Here is a 20,675-nt window from a genome sequence, read left to right on the forward strand (position 1 = left end):
ATATTTTTCAATAAATTAACCACAGCTTTTATGTAAGACTGCCTAAGTGAAGAAATCTGCATAGAAGCTATTTCAACTTCAGTCCAAAGCTTGGTATTTTTATTTTTTGTTACAAAATAATAATAATAAGGAGAGAAAAGGTAGCACCAAAGAAACTATGTGTTAGAACATATTTTACTTGGAAAAGAATGAGCCTTCAATCTCTGTTGTTTTGAAGTTTTAGAAATGTATTTATCATATGGCGCTCAGTTTGATCAAGCTAGTTTACTAATTGTATGCATTAGCATAAATCCCATTAAGTAGGCATAAACCACAGTGTGACAGTTAAGGAGAAATTAAATTCAGCAGAGAAAGCACAGATTAAATAGTTTTCTTGCGCAATAATGTTTCCTGTCCAAATCTGTCATTCAGGAAAGATCCCTAATTGGCGTGTATTCAATATAAAGATTCTGGATGAGCTTTAAAATTTCAGCATTCATTGATTTTCCTTTTTGGAATGCACCGATTTAATAGAAGGTGATACAATACAATGCAGTTAAGCTGCAAATTCACTGGGAGGCCACCCTGAAGTCAGGCTATAATAAATAAAAGATACACAGTCCTATTCAAGTGTTAAGATGAAAGACTTTTGTTATCACTAGCTTTATAGTAATTTGTAGATGATCCCACCTGTGCTCACCAACTGCCTTGTATGTAGAAGGACATCTAAAACGAAGCCATACTAAAGTAGCTAAGGTGATGTACTACCAAAGTGAAGAAGCATCATGGATCACTCCAGGCAAATCAAAGGTCCACTACTGGTTTTAACTGTTCTTTTCTTCTCTCTGCCTAATGATATTATTTCTCCTGCACCTCTGCTCCCATATTGCTTTTATACACCCATTTCCCACCTCTTCTGTGGCTCCATGTAGTCATATATGTTAAGATTAGATAGACGCATAACAAGTTTGAAGAAAAAACAGCAAGAGTTCAAGGGTCTGCTGGAGAAGAAATTACATAGATAGTGAGCTATAGAAAAAAAAAGCAATGTTATTAAGTAGAAATGAGATAAAGTAAGGGCCAATAGTAAAAGATGTTGGTACAAGACCAACATTTTTATTCTGTTGTAAAGACTCCTTCTACAAATTCTTCTATACTCTCTAATATTCCTCAAGTGATGCAACTGACACTCCTGAAGGAGGGGATGTCATCCAGAAGGACACGGACAAGCTCAAGGAGCAGGCCCATGACAACTTAATGAGCTTCAACAGGGCAGAAGTGCAAGGTCCTGCACCTGTGCCAGGCCAAGCCCTCCAAAAATCAATGCAGTCTGGGAATGAAGGGATTGAGAGTAGCCCTGCCAAGAAGGACTTGGGATACTGGTGGATGAAAAATTGGACATAAGCAATGTCTGCTGCAATGAGACAAAGAGGTAACGGTATTAAACTATAAGAGGGTATATTTAAACTAGATAAAGGATGACATTTTTTGCAATGAGGTTGCTGAAATACTGGCACAGGTTGCTCAAAGAGATGATACATGCTCCACCCCTGGGAACATTCAATGTCAGGTTTGACAGGGCTCTGAGCAACCTGATCTATCTGAGCATGCCCTGCTCATTGCAGGGAAGTAAGACTAGATGACCTTTAAAGGTCCCTTCCAACTGTTCCATGACTGTATGAACCTACCTACTGCTTTAACATTACAAACTATATATTCCCAGACTCAAGTAAAAGGAAAGATGACAAAAAATTGTGTTTTCATGCTCTGTATCACTTCATCACAATACACTGCAGAATGCCTGTAACGGCCAACACCTGACACAAGTAGAAATTACCAGCTGCAGGACTTTGCAGCATTCGCAGACCTATTTAAAATTCAAGATAAATTAAGCTAAGTTGGCCAAGTGTACCTTTTCATAGTCACCAGAAAGTGCTTGTTATTTCTTTCACTCAGACTTTCCAACAGAATATGAAGTTTGATCTTTCTTCTACAAGAGTATCTTACAGCCAGCTTTCCACTGCACATCTTTAACACTTTCTAATTAATTTTACCAATATCAGGTCCTGTACTGCAGCATCTAAACCAATTCACATAAAAGCCTAATAAAAAGGTTAGGTTATTGTGTAACTGCTTTATTTATTCAGCATTTTTATTGTCTATTACAAGTACTTACAGGCAGCCTCAAGAGTGTGCAATTCACTTACCATGAAAGCTTTATCACGCTGAAAATTGGGGCATGTTTTGAAACTTAGACTGAGGATATGCCTCCCTTACTCACATTTTAATTACACATCAGATGGACCAAAAATCATCCATAATACTGCCTTCTAAAGAAACCAAAAGGCAATGTAAATGAGGACTTAGTTCATGGTTTGCAGGAAATAATTATATAGCTAACTCTTCAAAAGAGTTGCTATGTGACCTTGGGTAGAAAATTTTAACTTCCTCTCTTTTCATTTTAATGCACAAAGCAAGGATTATGAATATTGTGCTCTCTCCCTTTTATCCCCTGAGGAAAAACCATTGGGATTAATTAGTCAACAATTACAAAATACTCTAAAAGTAAACATGCTAGATAATTTGTATTTGTAGCAACCTCCATTTTTAAAGCTTATAATTTTTTCTTATACATTATTTTATAGCTTGTTAGAAAAATGGGTAAGTGGGAAGAAAGGGAAAACTAGAGAGCTGTTGTTAGCCTTTTTTCATCATTTCAACAAACCATTTTGGCCATTTTATTAACATCTTTGTTAAAGCATCTAGGAGAGAGGGGAAATGCATTCAACTCTCTATTTACAGATATTTATTAAACTGAAACTTCAGTCATCTAAAAAGCACTTCTGCATACAGAAATCTACATAAAAGTTCCACAAATCCTGGAGAGTTGAACCCTACACAAAATCCTATCCTGGTTTATACATCTAAGCAACATTATTCAATGATAAGACAGCTACGACAGAGAGTCTGAATGCTTCAGGTGACTGATCAAGGTGACAAAAGACTTTACCTTGTTCACTAGTGGAAAACAAGAACAGGCCATTCCATTGTTAGCTGGTTTGAAACTAATGCATACACAAGCTACTAATATGCCTATATAAGGTACTAAGAATAGTCAACTTCTATTTTCATTTCAGTAACACAGACATCATAACACTTTATAAACAAGCTCAACCTATGCCAAACACAGGAGCCTTTAAAGCATTCATCTCTATTAATTATCAGCACAGTCACTTATTTAGGGCAACTTTTTCCTTATCTGTCAAGAGGGATGGCTCCTTTCTGGAGGGTGTGGTAGGGTAGTGTGGGTTCAGCATGGCGTGAATCATTTGCCTCTCCTGTACACTCTGCTATGAATATTGTTGCTGTTACTGTTCATTTATTTCATTGCTGTTTCTAGCACATTGTTCTTACCTCAACCTGATCTTTACCTTTTAGGCCTCCAATTTTCCTCTTCATCCCACCACAGGGAGGAAGAGGGAGAGGGGGGAGCGAGCAAGCAATATAAGGTTTGGAGTGTTTGAATGCAAACAATAAATTGTTTGCATAAATCATAACATAGCTGAAAAAATGAACTACCTAATATGCCTAGACATCAGACAAGCCAGTGAAATCACTTAGGGTTGGCAGAATTTTTCCTCATACACTTGATGAAAATGCTGAATCAAAAGCCAATATTAAGGAAATGCTTAGCAGAAAAACATTGACAAACACGAGAAGTACACACTGTGCAAACAACATTGTGTTAAACTCCCGCTTTTGTAGAAGGGGTCAAAATTGCTCACTTGGTGTCTGCTGTACAAGTATCAACTCAGCACAGACATAGTACTTTGCTCATATTGCAACAATAGGTATTATAAACAAACAGTGTGCCACACAAAGAGAAAAAATCTGGGAAAAAATCCAAAGAACAGGTTTTTGACATTGACTAATAGGAATAACTAATGCAATGGTGTTTGTTGCTTCAAACAGGTTATTACCTTTGCATGATCAATGCGAACTGAAAGCTCTTTAGATGCAAATCCACCAAAAATCAGGCTGTGGATGGCTCCTATCCTTGCACAAGCCAGCATACAGTACACTGTCTGTGGAATCATGGGCATGTAGATGACCACACGATCTCCTTTCTTCACACCATGTTTGATCATGACATCAGCTAACTTGGAGACCTGTATTGACAAAACACTCAGATTTAAAGTTCTTCCAGATCTGCTGCTGCTCCATTAAAAAAAAAACCTTCATACAGTCAACAGATGCATGACATCAAAGAGACAAGCCAGTAAGATAAAGAAAGCTGATGTGATGTAATCAAGGTTCAGTAAATTTAGGACAATTTCTTTCTTGCAAAAAAACTACCAATATATTTTTCTTTTGTAAAATAAAAATGGAAGGAGACCAATTATTGTAGTCAGTATAGCCACAAAAAATCAATAGCAACGTGTAACAAATTTTTAAATGAGAGTCTACCAGTAATTCTTTTATTCAGGTAACAGTTTATATTTCTCAATTTTAGCTCTTAAGAATGAATATAAAGAGGTCATTTCATAATGTAAGTTCTGTCCTAACTAGCTAACTTTGAAACACAAATCAGTGTGTTGTAGTATTTTTCTTTACTGCAGTGTCATAAACTTCTCAATCTGAGACAAGAGACCTTATACTCTGAACCAAAGGGAAACACAAATTCAGAATGTTATCTAGGTTTAAATATCTAGGTTTAAAATCAATTCTTGCTCTCATTGTCAGATTTTCCTTTTTGCTATGCAAAAACCTAAGAAAGACTATGTACAACAGCAAAGGACTGGAACTCACGAAATGCAACAGACTGGTCAGCAGCAATGCCTCTGTAACACCATGAGAAAATATTTATTATTTTGACAGTACACAATATTTGGTCACAAAAGTAGTACTGAATATTTCATTAGTATTTACCACATAGTAAGTTGGATTATAGTGAGCATGGGGACCTGTGACAAGCGCTGTGAAGTTGTCCCAACCTCCTTGTTGTGGCACGGCAATGTGGCATCTTCTGAAATAAATGCTTTCTTTTATAGTATTTAAAAATTTGAGTTTTCTCTTTTTAAAGAGCCACTACATTCAGTCCTAGAATCCTCATAAATATATTGAAAAGGACATAAACTGCTTTGTATGCAGTAAGGACATCTAAAAATAACCAATACTAAATCAGCTATGGTGATATACTTACCCAAGCATCATGGATCACTCTGTGCATATCAAAGGCCCACTACTAGCTTTAAGTGTTCTTTTCTACTGTTGTACCTCTCTGCCTTATGACATTATTTCCTGCACCTCTGCTCCCATCTTGCTCTTATATATCCACCCCCAACCTCACTGTTTCTCTCTTCAGTGGAAATACATGTTCAGAATTTCAGTAACCTGAGACAGTAACATCCAGAAGCTCCAGCAGCATCTGCTCTGTCTTTGCATTAAATTCGCAGCTCATCCACAATCAAACAACACATTTCTACATTCTCCCCGAGGATTTAAGAAAATGGAAAGACAGAAGCCCCAAGAAGGCACTCTTGCATCAGAAGATACTGCGTAAGTTCCATTTTCTGTAAGCATTGCATAAATCTGTGCTGTTATTTTCAACCACAAGAAAGAACATGTTTGTAAGGTAAAGTCATCACCACACCAAGCTGAAAACTCACACAAACTTAGGTATCTATACGATTTGTATGGAACAGATATCTTAAATATTACTGATTTTCAAAAGAAAATATATTTAATGCTAGACTTATTAATAAATTAATATAAAACTCATATAAACTATCAAAACTCAACAAAAACCAAAGACTGGACATGTAAAAAGCTAGAATTTATTGCCATACCCCCAGCATTTACAGTCATTTCTAAGTATAATTAGTGAAAGTAATTGTAAATAAAGATAACAATTCTACTTCCAAAGGTAAATTACTTTTCTGTAATTCCTAGTGTGAAAACATTAAAATCTTCGAACACATCACCCTCTCACAAAGAAACAAAAAAGCTAATCATTATCTTCTCTGCTTGTGACTCTCAAGCAGAGTGTTGACAAAAAGGCCAGAGGCAATGAAAATAACATTTAATGAGTATTTTTATAGTCACTGTAAGTGTGGGCAATAAATAAACACAATGGACAAGTATTATTATTATTATTATTATTATTATTATTATTATTGTTATTATTATTATTATTCATTATCATTATTTCATAAATTATTATTAATAATGATGAAAAAGGCAATATTCGCCTGCTAAAGGAAAAAGACATTCTTTAATGATCATAATTAGTAATTTTTAAATAGAAGACTCCCAATGCCTGTAAACAAGCCATACAACTGGTTCCTGGGTATAGGAGGGAGACAGCAAAGAGATCTGCATGTACTTACATAATCTTTATTGAAATCAATCATAGCTAAATTGCATTTAGAGCAGAATGTGTGTACAACATACTGCAGACAGGAACTACATGTCACCTCTGCAAACCCAGTAATCACTTGTCTGCACCTGATTTCCCCACCCTAAAGACTGTAATGCCACTGAAGACAACAATCCAATATAATACATAATTGTCTATGATTTTGCTTGTGCCCTTTCCTTCATCCTTCTGACAGACAGGGAACATTGGGACTGTACAATAAAACACTGTCTCTATCTGCAACTATTTGGAAGACAGGGGAACAGTGTAAAGCAGGTTTACATTGCCCTTCAGATTGATGTGGGAGCCCTGAAACAGCCAAGCAATCACTCTTTCTAAAAGAAAAAAGGGAAGGTGGAAGTGTACTGACATTTCATCAAACTGTTAAAAGTCATGAAACCTTCCACTTTGTTACAATGTGTTGTCATTTATGATTTATATTAATACAGTGCATTGTACTTTATCACTCAAAAACTAACATGCTATTTCTCCACTTTTCTTCAAGTTTAAGACTGCTCACTCACTTTAATATATTTGACATTCCAGTAGTAAAATCACTACAGACCAAGTGATATAATAAGAAACTCAAGCAGGCTTTCAGCTTGGAAGACCAGAGCATAAATTGCATTTCTATCAAAGGCATGGACCCAGTGAGCACAGTTTTACTTTTACCTAGCAATCAAATACTACAGCTGTATTAGCAGCTAAGGTTTCTAAGTCATTCAGTTCTGAACTTCCAGCAGTTACCAAAAGCAGTTTTGGTCCATGCCAAAAGAATTCATCTTAAAAGATGCAAAACCAGAAATCCCATTCAAAATGCTCAAAAGAGGAATTCCAAACCTTCCTGGGTTGAACAGTGACTGGGACACACAAGCATAGAATCCATCAATGCAAGCTAAACTCTCCTAGACCTATAAGATCCATGAAAAAAATACTACAGCCTACGTCCCTCCCATTTTTAGCAGATCTCTCTCTTTGTTACTTTTGTTTTCAGGAGTCTGGTAGCTAGCAGATAAACCAAATTAAACTTACTGTACTAAAGTGGACCAGAAAGCTCCAACAGACAAGCTATTAGTATCAAATATTGCCTTTCACATTTATTTGCTTTTCATTAAGAGCAAACTGTAGAGAATTCAGAAATAGTATTTAGATAGGACTCAGCCTCCAGCAAGATTATGAGGAACTTCTGAGTGAACTTCTGCTACATACCCCAGAAAACATAAACCAGTTCTTCCACTTGGTTTTGCAATGCTCTATAAGAAGAAATGTAGATGAAAGGATGTGTATGTCAACTAGCAAAATTTTCTCACTTTGCACAAATTTGCCATGTCTTAAGACTATTAATACACTTAAAGAGACATAAAGTTGGGAGACTTAATATAATATCAAGCTTAAAAAGCAGAAAAAAGGCTACTTTTCAAGTTCTTTTCAGAGGAAATTTCTACCAAGCAAGTTCACTTAATATAACTTACATTAAAATGTTGTATTTCTGCATTAAAGTTAAACAAGTATTATATGCAATGTATACATAGATTGATTTCATGTATACACATCTATGTGCATACATAATGTGTACATACCATAATTATTGAACGCAAAAGACTCAAAAATTGTGTATATAAAATTTTAATTTTATTTTTATATATTAGTGTAAAAAAGATTAGATAAGGAGCTGGATCCTTTCAAAGTCTTCTGACTCCTTAAAACACCAAAGCTAGTTGTTCCAGCTCCAGCATACCACATGCCATGCTGTTTTATGGACTTGTGTCCAAATAAATAGAACACTGGTAAGGAGTAAATGTTTTCTATATTTTCCTTAAAAGGTAGAATGCATAACAGGTTTATAATTTCTTTGTAGCTGTATGACTTCTCTTTTCTTGCAACAGTGGAATAAATCTCTCACTAACGGAATTACTGTATTCTGACCTCATTTCACATTTTAAACCACAAGCTTACATTACTCCAGACACTACATGCATATCTTAAGTACACTGAGTGTGTTACATTCAAAGTAATCCACCTTGCACATTGAAACACATTAAGGAAGAATACAAGTCCAACTCCAACATTTCTTTGTACTCAATTTTAAGTTCAACTGCTACTTGTAACTGGACGAAAAAAGACAGCTAAACAAGAGTAGCAGCATGAGGGCAAACCTCCAGCAGACAGCCCTGAGAGCCAAGAACTTTCAACGGGGCAGACTGCAAACACTCGTGGTGGCAACAAACCATGGTGAGGCACAGAGTAAACCTGAATGGGCTGATGCAGAACTGGATGTTCACAACCTCATCAGGAGTAAGCTACCTCAGCCAAAAGGGAAGTCAAAATCCTCACACCTTCCAGACCGAAGCACCCTCATGCCAGCCTACACAGGGACCGGTGATGCAGCTTTCTTTGGAGTTCCCCCAGTTAAATTTCATTTAGGCTTACACTCCGTTATGTGTAGCAACAGCCAAGGCACACATTTCATTTCTATGGAACTTTACCTTTGCTCATCACAGCAACTGTCAAGAGACTTAACTAATGCTATGATTAACCTTTTAATTAAGATCTGTTAGGGGAAAAGAAAATGAAATCAAATACAGACAACTTAAAAATTTAACCAACCAGGGGAAAAAGTTATTAAACTGCAGAAGACAAAGAGGAAATAGAGGAAATACTGCATCAAAACCTATTGGATGCAGTATAGTTTGGCAGAGGTAGTAAAGCTTATAAGTCAAAACAGAGCACAGCAGAAGAAGTAAACTAGTGAGGTAGATCATTTCTACCTCTCTGGTATTTACCTACTGCGCAATATTTATTGCCCCTTCTCATTAACAAGGTTATTCTGAAACATACCTGGTCCAAAAGTTCCTTATATGTTATTCTGTCTTTGGTATTTGTTACAGGACTGTCATAAATAATGGCAATTTGGTCTCCTCGTCCGTTCTCAACATGACGATCTACAGCGTTGTAACAGATATTCAGCTCTCCACCTAAAAACCTACAAAAGATGTATGAAGTATGTAATAGCTAGCCTTCCGAACTAAAACAACTCTTTTTTGTCATTTCATGTTTTTCTTTTAAGGAATGAGAGATTTCAATTAAAACATAGCTCTCAAAATATTATACTCACTTCAGGAAGTTCTTTTTTATTCTGTAACCTCATGATTGACTCAACAAGCTAAATACGACTATTAGTGAAAATAGAGATGTTTAAGTACTGTATTTTAACTGACTTAACTAAGAATTTGCCAAACTTGGTCTTGGTTTAACTTACTTTGCAATTAATCACACTGATTTTATATGTATGGTATCACAGAAAAAGCATAAATTCACATAAATTAATTTGACATTATGAAAACATGCTATTATCCTACTTCGTATTGGCACACACAAATACCCTTTTCAAAGAGAACAGGTTCAGGACCCAGAATAGTCTTATTCATCTCTTGGCAATAACAGTTAAACATACAAAGCATCTGTAGCTAAATGAAAGGGATGCCAAGTTATAAGATCATATGATTATCATGCATTTGACAACACTCTTTTACATCAGTGATTCAAAATTTTCTGTAAAGTGATATGAGTTATAGCCTCTTCAATAGTTAGGCATTTACAGAGAACTCTTATCTTCCAATTAAAGAAAAAACATTTCACAAACTTAGGTTTCACTTTTCTAGTCATTTCATATAGAAAAAAATTCAAGTGCAGCATAATCTTCAAAGTACAAAAATATGGAAGGTACCAGATACAAAGACAATTCTATTTACTGGAAGATGACACAGCACCTAGAAGTTACAGTTCACACTAAATCATGCCCTTTTTGTTTGTTTTTCTATCTGCATGTATTCTGTGAAGCAAAAATAGCAATTTACAAAAAACACAGTTGAGAGTTTCCAAAAGGTTCTATGGGGACAACTGTACAGCGGTAACATATTATTATAATGTAATTAGAAATAACAGATGGCCTAAAGTAACCTACTACTAGTTAAAAAAAAGTATTTCCTTCTTCACTTCTCATGTTTAGTAAAGGAGTGCTCTAAATCAGGATATTTTATATATTACTTTTATATCCATACACAGATGCTATGGGATAATCTTTATTGTCTAAAAACAGCAATTATGAAATTAAAAACAGTTAGGATGTTTAGGATGCAGTTATCTTACTGCAACTCCTTTACAATGCCATTAATAAGGAGAAAGTGAGGGACCATCAAAGCCACAAACCATCCTGTACAGAAGTCTACAAAACCCTTCCCCTAAAAGGAAAACAATATGAACAGAAAAGGATCTGGAATTGTTTCACACAATACAGAGAAACTATATATTACTGTCATAAAGGTTGTGTAAGATTCAGGTTTTTCTATCAAATTACTATAGGATGATATTAACAAGGGAAGACATTACCTGGGCTATGCATATTCACTTAAAATGGTCAAAACATGAGCAGGCATGAGAGCTTTGGTTCTTCTAAAGATACATGGCGACACCAACATGAATTTTTAGCAATCACAAACAAGTGTGTGAAAGAGATATAACTGTAGGTTTATTCAAAAACGAAGACTATCTGGAAGGTGTGATGAGAGCTTTGTTACCCTGTTGAGAAGGAACAAGGTTCTGACAGGACCAGAAAGGCAGACATGCACTTTTTTACATTAAATGAGAGTAGAAGCTGAATAAAATGTTAGACAATATCAGATAATTTGAGATATTACTATGTAAATTGACCCTGACACAGTTTTAAAAGTGTAAGCAACATTTGAATAGCAATCTGGGCAACACTTCCAAAATTCAAAGGGGATTATATATTGCACATATGTCTTAGCATCAGAGGAAAAAGATATGTTGCAAAATTGCCCTCTGTCTGCACATGTTAGAGAAACAGAGAAAACTGTTTCTACATTCCTAAATAAATACTTGTTTTAACCCTTTTAAACCTGGCATTCCACAAGATTCCAAAATAATCTGTTCAAGTGTTTCACCAACTTCAGCATTAAAAAGATTTTTCTCTCTAACATCTAAAGACTATGTTTCCCATGTTGCAGTTGAAGACAGTTTTGACCTGTTCAAAGCCAACTCAAGGAAGTTTTTCCTTCAACTTCTTTGCCAAATTCTATGTGGTTTAAAACCCAGGTCTCCATTTTGGCTTTTAGATCAAACAATTTCAATTCCATCATCCTTTTCTTGAGCAACCATGCTTCATAGCACTTATTAGTTTTCATATAGGCAAAACCAGATGTTTTGTGCTGTATCAGCCACTGATGTAGTTTAGAACAGTACCTGGGATTACTGCTTCAAAAAAACAAGTCAGGGGATGGTGACGCTGATCACTTATCTTCTGGAAATCATTTTGCATTCCACTGACATAATAATGGTATTTCCAGTGGCAGAGAGTGAAAAAAACACACTGGGACACGTTGCAAGTTTCTTTCATGCTCTTACAGTATTTAGAGAGGAAGAATTGCCTTATGCCTACATTCTAAATAGAGTAACAGCCTCCTTCAACTTCTTCAATAGAAGTAGATTACACTAGAAAATATATGAAAAGCATCTGCTTCTGTACATCTCAGGTTTTCCAACCAAAAGAAAAGCTATTGAAAAAAAAATTGGTATTTCCAATTGATCTAATAAAATGTCTCCAAAAGAGGAAACAAATTCTAACTCAAGACACACATACATGAACTTTCTGATACTATTTTTCAGGTCCCCATAAACAGCTTCCAAGGTAAACCTCTGACCCAGAATTCCATTTTTACCCTGTTAAGCCAGCAAGCTTTGTTTTTGCTTGGACACCTGGCCTCTTTCTCAGATGAGTTCCATTGTCTGTTTTCTCTTCAGCCTGTCCTCTGAAAGACCCTCTTCTATGTTCTCTCTCTCTTACATTCAAAGAACTTGCCCATCTGTCACTCTGCTGAGCACACTGACTGCTGGTAACCATTTGGGATTTCAGAGGCATTAAAGTACAAGCTCTATCATGTACAGCCTGTTGTCATTTAAAGCAAACTTAAAAAAAGAAATAAAACTGCATGTTACACATTAAGACATTTGTTTATACAAATTTGAATTGCTTAAAGTTTTTATTATCCACAGAACAACAGGTACCTGGCATACAAACAATTACAGCCTGATGGTGAGTCCTCAGACTTGCATCTTTATATGACGCCACAGAATCACAAACTGGCTTGAGGTTGGAAGGGACATCTGGAGGGCACCTGCTCAGACAGGTCTGTGGCATCCCACCCTTAAGAGGAAGGCAGAACTTAAGATTCATAAATGCTCATGGTCAAAAAGAACTACAAAAGTCAGTAGGCCTGTAAAAACTTACAAAGTTTTTATAAGTGAATTCCACACACTTTGTATGGAAATCTGTATAAGTTAGTCTCTGATACCCTAGTATAAGAATATGGCAGTGGGATTTGGATAAAGGTAGGGTGCAAGGTAAAAGACAGAAATGAAATAAAGAGGAGGAGAGAGAAAGAAAACTTTTCTTTCTTTTCTTTTGAAGGAAAGAAAAGGAGATAAACTGCTCCATGACCAGAATCCTGGCCCCAGTGTTGATCCAGCTCATCAGCTGGGTGATCTGTCCAGAGACCTGAGGCACACAGGCACCTGAGCTTTGTGGGGGTAGCACTCCATAGACAAGTTTCTTGTTTTCTATGCAAATTAGTTAGCATGCACGATCCATTCTTCTAGACCTTTCTGAAAATGGGTCAGAGGGCTTCAGCAGTCCTCAGTGGTCCTGATACCTCTAGAGTCTATGCCCATTTCTCAACCTTCTTCCTGCCCTGTACTGTGTTTTGCTTATCTCCAGGAGCTAGAACGAGGACATTTATCCCAGAAAAGTGCTGCCCTACCTCTCTAGGGCCCCCTTCTCCAGCCACAGCCTGTTCTTTCTCGGTATTATTGCAAACAATCCTTGGGTGGCTCCACTGCTCTCTGGCTATGGGTGTTTTGAGACATACCACATCACCCCACTTATCTTCTAGGCTTCTACAAGGTCAGCCTGGAGACAGTAGACCAGGACCATGTCCAGATGACATTTTAATATCTCCAAGGATGGAGGTTCCACAACCAGCTCTGGACCAGTGCTCAGTCACTCTCACATTAAAAAAGGGAACATGACTGCTTTAGTTTGTGCTCATTGCTTCTGGTCCTGTCATTGGACATCACTGAAAAGAGTCTAGTTCTGTCTTCTGTAAAACCTCCCTTCAGCTATTTGCCCACATTAACATGATAATTTTGGTTTCTCCATCCACAGAGGAGGAAAGATGCAAGTTAGAAAGTGAGGCTAGAAAAGAGCTTGGAAGACAAGACCATGAAACATCCATTTTTCCCTCTCAAAAGGTGAAATAACTTCCACCTGAGAAGTAATGCTTTACAAATGCCTGTGTTACTTTAAACAAACAAGCTTATCCTGCTCAGCAATCAAACCACACTTGTTTGACAGAATCTGATAGCAAAACTATGTTCATTTGCATGTATAATATTCTCATTCCTTAGTCCTTCAAAAGTAACCACTGTACTGATTTCATTATACTGGTTGGGAATGCTGCAGTCAATGAGCTTTATCGGTCTTTAATGACAGGATCACAGAACCAATTAGGTTGGAAAAGACCTTAAGATCAACAAGTCCAACCATTAAACACCGCACTGCCAAGTCCACCACTACACCTTGTCCATAACTGCCACATCTACACAACTTTTAAAACCTCCAGGTTTAGTAGCTCCTTCACTTCCGAGGGCAGCCTGTTCTAATGCTTGAGAACATTTTCAGTGAGGAAGTTCTTCCTGATATGCAATATTCCTAATAGCTAAACCTCCCCTGGTGCAACTTGAGGCCATTCCTCTTAAGGTCTTATCACTTGTTACATGGGAGAAGAGGCTGACCCCCACCTGGCTACAACCTCCTTTGACATAGTTATAGAGAGCAATAAGGTCTCCCCTGAGCTTCTTTTTCTCTAGGCTAAACAGCCCTAGCTCCCTCAGCAGCTCCTCACAGGACATGTTCTCTACACTCTTGTCTAGACCCTAATTATGCAGGCAATCCTACCTGGACTTTCTGAATAATGCCATGACCTTGAGATCAAAGTCTCAAGGATCCTATCTATCCCCTGTTACACAGCCCATCATGGCTGGGTGTTACTGATAATTTAGCTGAATACATATAAATTTTTACTACTAGAGGTGTCAAGCAATGATATCAGACACCAATAAGAAACCCAGCTCCACTCCACTGGCTCTTTATCTTTTAATTTGCACAGATTTGAGAATTATTAATATTTTTAACTACTTTTAGAATTATTAACATCTTTAATCAAAAACAAACCAGAGAATTACAAAAAGGGCAAAGAACATTGATGTACCAAACAAAGATGACCTTTATCTTACATTGCCTTTTATATTCTGCATCAGCTTCTTGAGAAAAAGCCCAAGAACATGATGTAAACTTGCTTAAAAAGAAGCAAAGGTGCCTCTTAGGCACACAAAATTTTAACATTACCTTTGAGAAAGTATTGAAAATCCTATCTAGTAATTTATAAGAAGGATATCATGTTCTCTCTTAGGATAGTTCATCATTCACTGATGAAGATATGTATTACAAACGCCAATGCCTTTGCCAAACATTACCATAACCACAACATCTAAATTATAACCTACTTAGACAGTATCTGAGATTAAACAATCCCAAAAGCCAGAGTTTTTATACACCTGTGTGTTCATATGCTTGACTTCCCTGGCATTTGAAGCCGGCTTTCCCATGTTCACGGCAGCCTCAGAATTTGCCAATTGCCAATTCAGACCCAAAAGGGTGGGATGGGGAGCATCAGGCACACTCATCCACACAGCCACACATGGACACACACACAGGCACATGTCACTCCTGCCAGAGTGCACACCGACATGCCCTCACCCCAACACGCTCATGCATGCTGCTTCCAATCATTAACTGTAACCAAGTGTAATCACTTAACTTCTTCAAGCTCCACAGCCGTCTCCTCCAACAGCGACGGCACACCGACAATCCCAGACAAATGCTGGGATAGTTTTGTGGCGAGCACACGACTCCCAGCCCAGCACATCAGCAGCCCCGGGGCAGGCAGTCCCGCGACAGCCGAGCTGAGCCCCCCGGCACGGCACGGCACGGCACGGCACGGCACGGCACGGGGCACTCGGGCACTCACCAGGAGGCGCTCCCCAGGCTGCCCCTCTCCAGGGTCCGGACCCAGGGCTTGTACCACTGGATCTGCTCGGCTACTTCCCCCCAGACCTTCTCGGGCTCCGCCAGGCAGGACCGAAAAACTTCCTCGTACTCGCCCAGCGCCCGGGAGGAGGAGGCGGCGCGGCCGCCGGGCGGCGAGCGGGGCACGGCCGTGGCCCGGGCCGGCAGCGGCAGCGGGACACCCGCAGAAGCCCGGCCCGGCCGCCGCCAGGCACCGCCGCCCCGGCCCGCCACCGCACCGCTAAGCTTTGGCAGCGCCGCCAGCTTGCCCAGGAAACCCATCTTCCACGGCCTTCCAGGAAGAGGGGACACACTGGCTTCTCTAAGGCTCCAAAACGCCCGCGGACGGTACGGGACGGAACGGCAGCGGCTCCCGGGGGCCGGCGGGGCACGGCGGGACCGCTCCCCCAGCGGGCCGGGCCGAACTGCTCCGCCCGCGCCCCGGCCCTGCCCCCGGGTGCCACCGCCCCTCGGAGCTTCCGGGAAGCGGCCGGAGCGGGGCACGGAGGGTCGGGGCCGCTGCGGCCGGGGCCGGGGCCGGGGCCGGGGCCGTCAGCGGTTGGCAGCGACCGAAGGCAGCGGAGAGACTGGAAAAGGAGACCGACACCTCAAAGTATTTGTGACTTACAGGTCTGCGGGACGCGTAGCCAGAGTACTTTTTCAAGTATTTATTTTGAAAGATATTCTTGCATTGAGAAACTTACCAGTGATAACACGAGTCATACTGTTTGTGCCAGCAGAAAAAAAAAGTTCATTCTGCTTTTCAGAAGGTCTGTATCATGTCTAGTGGATCTTCTGTTTTGCTCATTATGGCGTATATTTAGAAATCCTTCTTGAGTTTCAGTGTGCGTGATTCAGAGTATTGTAATGCACAAGTCAGCTAAGACATACACCTGCTTCAAATGTTATTTTATCACTTAAGAGATCATTTTACTGCTTTAATAGCCCTATCCATTACAGGTTACTTAGGATATTCTTCCATAATCACTTTATAAGAATGTCATATAGCAAAGAGGAACTCTATAATGTGTTTTATATTCATTATTAATTTAGGAACCTGTTTCCTGATTGCTGTTGAATTAGTGCTCTTGTTGTTGAATTAGTGTTATGTTCTTAGAGAGGAAGAGGAACATAACAATTTATCACATAAAGGAATAAGGGATGAGAAGAAACAGACTGTTTACCCACTACAATAGGTTCAATACATGAAATCAGTGTATTATCCTGGCTCAAAATACATGAGGGGTGGATTCAAGTTCATCAGAAGTTTTAGGTCATCTTGAAAATTCCTAATGGTATTTCAGCATAAAGACTGTTTGCTGCTTCTGTTTCTGAGGCCTATATAATTATGTCACAGAGTTCCCCCTGGTCCAGTGCTGTGTGAAATACCTCACCTCACTCTCCTCCCTATCTGTGTCACAATAGCATAAAGTAAGTACTACGTAGCATAATGGGATTTCCAAAAATGCTCAAATTAGAAATAGAGACTTATTTCTTAAAAAGAAGTTAAAACCCAAAAAAAACCTCAAGCACCTGAGGGACTAAGTGGACATGTTATTTAGCAAAGTTCCCTACTGTTACAGCATGCCAACAAATCAAGAAAATTAAAAATACATTCAAAAAAAAGGGAAAATGTACTTGTTCTCAAATTTAACAATTTTGTTATTTTGCCCACATTTTCATCACTTTGACAGGACTTTTGCTGTCAATAGAGTTCAGTAGTCAAAGTTTTAAAATAAATGAAGGAAAATAAAGAGAAGCTTGCAGATGCTGTAAACAATGTTGACACCATGACAGCCCTGAAATCAGATATCGCTGCTGGATGTTCAGTAGTGCATGCATTGTACAAATATGCCTGAAGAACACAACCTCTCAGTCAGGTCACACATAGTTGATCTTAGCATTTAAAAAATATCCCCAGAATTGTATTTTACTTTCCCTACCTCTATAATGGGTAGGCTAATTTTGACTTCAAAAAACAATTCTGATTTAAAATTATTACAGAATCATGATTAATTTTTTGTGTGTGTGTGTTCTTGCTCAGAAATCATCACACACAGGCTTAGACTGATGTTCACAATCCCACTATGTGGCTGAGTGCAGTGCAGTGACTGTCTACCAGAGCTGTGCAACTTAAAAAGAGGTATCTCTTGTTAGTCCCACTTCCCCAATTCAAATCCCTGGAGGTACATTATCCACTCCCAAGGAATAACCCTTCATACTATTCACCTTACAAGCTACCTTTTTTGATCACCAACACTGCCATTGATGCCCATCTAATTAGGAGAAGCCCTATAGCAATTGCATGGAGCCGGCCTCTGGGTGGTGATAGCAATCTGTTTCTGAGCTGGAACACCTCCCTTTTCCCTATAGGGGAGAAAACTCTGGAGGCCAGGCGAGCTGAAATATTTAAGTGTATGTAACCGGCTACTTGTACACACTAACCCTGAACAAAGTAACCTGAGCTTTAAACATGTAACATGTCTGGCGATGCTTAATATTTCTTGCAGTGTTGAAGAGCAGTACTAAGCATTTTTCCACTCTGTCCATAGTGTGTTTAATATGAAAGTGATGGAAATATTATCAGTAACCACCATTTTCTAAGGCACATAAGTAGATGTAGTAATTATTCCAGTTTAATGTCCAGTCTTAGAATATTAAATATATCACAGTGTTTTTGAAATCTATTAAAACATTTGTAAAAAATCCTAAATAATTAAATTATTGCTTGGAAAAAAAATATCCATGTTCAATCACCCCTCTGCCCACAGAGGAACTGGGAATTCATGTCCTGTTTATTTCTGTCTCTGGCAATGAGGGTTTGGTGTGCTGGGAGATAAATTATGAGGACTTAGACAAACACTAGAACATCTGTCTCTGCAGACAGAAGCCACTTTTTACATACTCTGGAAAGTGCTGAAATCAAAGTCTGACTCAATCTTTGTGAAAATGGGTTAGAAATCCTCTGGGGTGAAAATGTGATTCTTGTTTCAGTTATTACTGATGTTATCATCTGGTTACTTGAGGAGGTCTTACAGTTCAGGACAGTCTGTATTTCATTCCTTTTTTTTCCCCAGATCTAAATTCTTCTTCTGAATGTATTTTGGGCTTTGAAAATGTGAGAAACAAAACCAGATAGATAATTTAAAGATTCATTAATTTAAAAACAAACCAAAACCAAACCATCTAAAATCAAACTAAAACCAAAACCAAACAAACCAGCAAAAAAAAAACCAACTCCACATTATGTCACCTAACAAACTGAAGCCATGAAAGCAAAATATTTCATGCAAAAGCAAAATTTATGGTATGTTCTTCAGTATTTAGGCATGCTAGAGGAAAGAGTCCATGGTAAATTCCTTGTAGAATTTTGCCTTCTGTGTTGCATTTCTGCTGTTGGGGATTTAAATTGCAAACCTCATGTAATTTTTATGAAGACTGTTGTTAAACTTTGATTTTTAAGTAATCCATGTCCCTGAGCTGCCCAGATTCCTGAAAGAGCTAATTATTGATTATTTGTCTCTACAAGAGTAAAATATGCTGCTTTATCCAATGCTGTTCCCATTTCTTTCAAGTACCTCTTCCACTGTTTTCCTGATGACTACACCAGAACCATCATAGGCAAAAGGACTGTTATTACAAAACTTTCAAATTTAAATATATGTTCTTTGAAGGGGACTGAAGGACTTCAGGCACTGACATTGATGTTTCTTTTGAACTTGATAACAAAAATAACCATGGATTTCACAATTTATTTTTTTTACCCAGAAAATTGTCTTTTTCACAGAACTATGATAAATTCCATTAAGCCTCAGTCTAAGTGTTAGTGTTAATGTCAGTATTGTCATAAAAATAATTTTAAAATTACCTTTTATATAAATATTTCTTATCAGCAACACTTTCTGAAATAGAGAATACAGCCCAAGGAGTAAGAAGAAGTTAGGCAGTGCTGGAAGAACTCCGTGATTAAAAATTACAATGACTATAAGTCCTATTTTCAACCTTCAATGACTAAGATAAAACAGAAAAGCTGATTTTTTCTAGAATATCCAGGCTTGACTAGACCAAAGGTATACTGATTCTGTTTTCTTTCTAGGAGGGATGAGGAGGGTGAGGAGAGATATAGTTTGTATGCAGGTAAAGATGAAAATTAAAAAGCACGAAACCCCACATATGCTTAAGATTTTCAAAACAATAGCTAAAATGTAGTACTGAGCTGCTTTCACACTCAAAGCTCTGTATTTGGCATCAGAGCTCTGGGTGCACAAAGAGTGCAGAACTTGCATTGTTGCCTGGGCTAAAGACTCATTGGACACTCTGAGGAGCACAGAGTGAGATTGGCACAGCTTTAGTATTTATCTCCTTTTTTGTCACATCCCTTTGCAAGAAGCTGTCAGTCGCATTGCCAGGGCAGCAGCTTGGCTAGGAGCCTGGCCCATGGTCAATTATCATATCAGCATGTACTGAAAGGCCTCTTTTTCTAAAACCAACTTCAACTTAATCTGCTCCATTTCTGGTCGCGTCCCAAAGTTTCATTCTTGCAATCCCATTCTCAGCAGTTGCTGGATTTTGTTCTTGTGACATATTTCATTATCCTTATTCCACTACATGACTATTCACTGTTTGACAAGAAGAGTTAATGTTCAAACACTGTGGTGATGTGCTGCTTTAGTTCATCTGCAGAATTGTCTTGCAAACAAACAAGAAACTGACACCTGAATTGACTAAGTGCTATTTTAATAACATATTTCATTGCAACTGTCTTCTATTAATGTGCTGTATTTTTAAGCATGCAGGATCATCCAGAGCCGTACAACAAATAATTCTGTGAATTTTTTGAATGATCCCACTTTTGAGTGGCTCCGACTGGTAAAGAACAGATGAAATTTCACAGCAGCTTAGGGAAGAAATAGTAGCTGTCACTCAGTTTGCCCCAAATAACATCAGTAATAATCTCTGAAAATAGCTTTTTCTATAGCTCATCTTGCAAATTAGCATGTCACAGGATTCCTGAAGAATCTAAATAAGAAAAATAGGCATGAATTCAGGCCTAAGAATATTGTATAAAGCAGAAAA

At 38.2% G+C, this 20,675-nt stretch overlaps 1 protein-coding gene across 1 annotated transcript in view; it reads right to left on the minus strand.

Moving 5' to 3' along the window:
* The window catches only part of ACSS3 (acyl-CoA synthetase short chain family member 3), a 55,766-nt gene extending 46,244 nt beyond the window's left edge, over positions 1–9,522 (minus strand). Inside the window, exons 1-2 of the mRNA XM_030960747.1 lie at positions 9,236–9,522; positions 3,960–4,148 (exon numbers count right to left, since the gene is read on the minus strand). Of these exons, the coding sequence (XP_030816607.1) occupies positions 3,960–4,127 (168 nt within the window). The 5' untranslated portion in view covers positions 4,128–4,148; positions 9,236–9,522. The remainder of the gene's footprint in view (positions 1–3,959; positions 4,149–9,235) is intronic.
* Between the last annotated feature and the right edge of the window lie 11,153 nt (positions 9,523–20,675).

This window comes from Camarhynchus parvulus, chromosome 1A (assembly GCF_901933205.1).
Source record: "Camarhynchus parvulus chromosome 1A, STF_HiC, whole genome shotgun sequence".
NCBI lineage: Eukaryota > Metazoa > Chordata > Aves > Passeriformes > Thraupidae > Camarhynchus > Camarhynchus parvulus.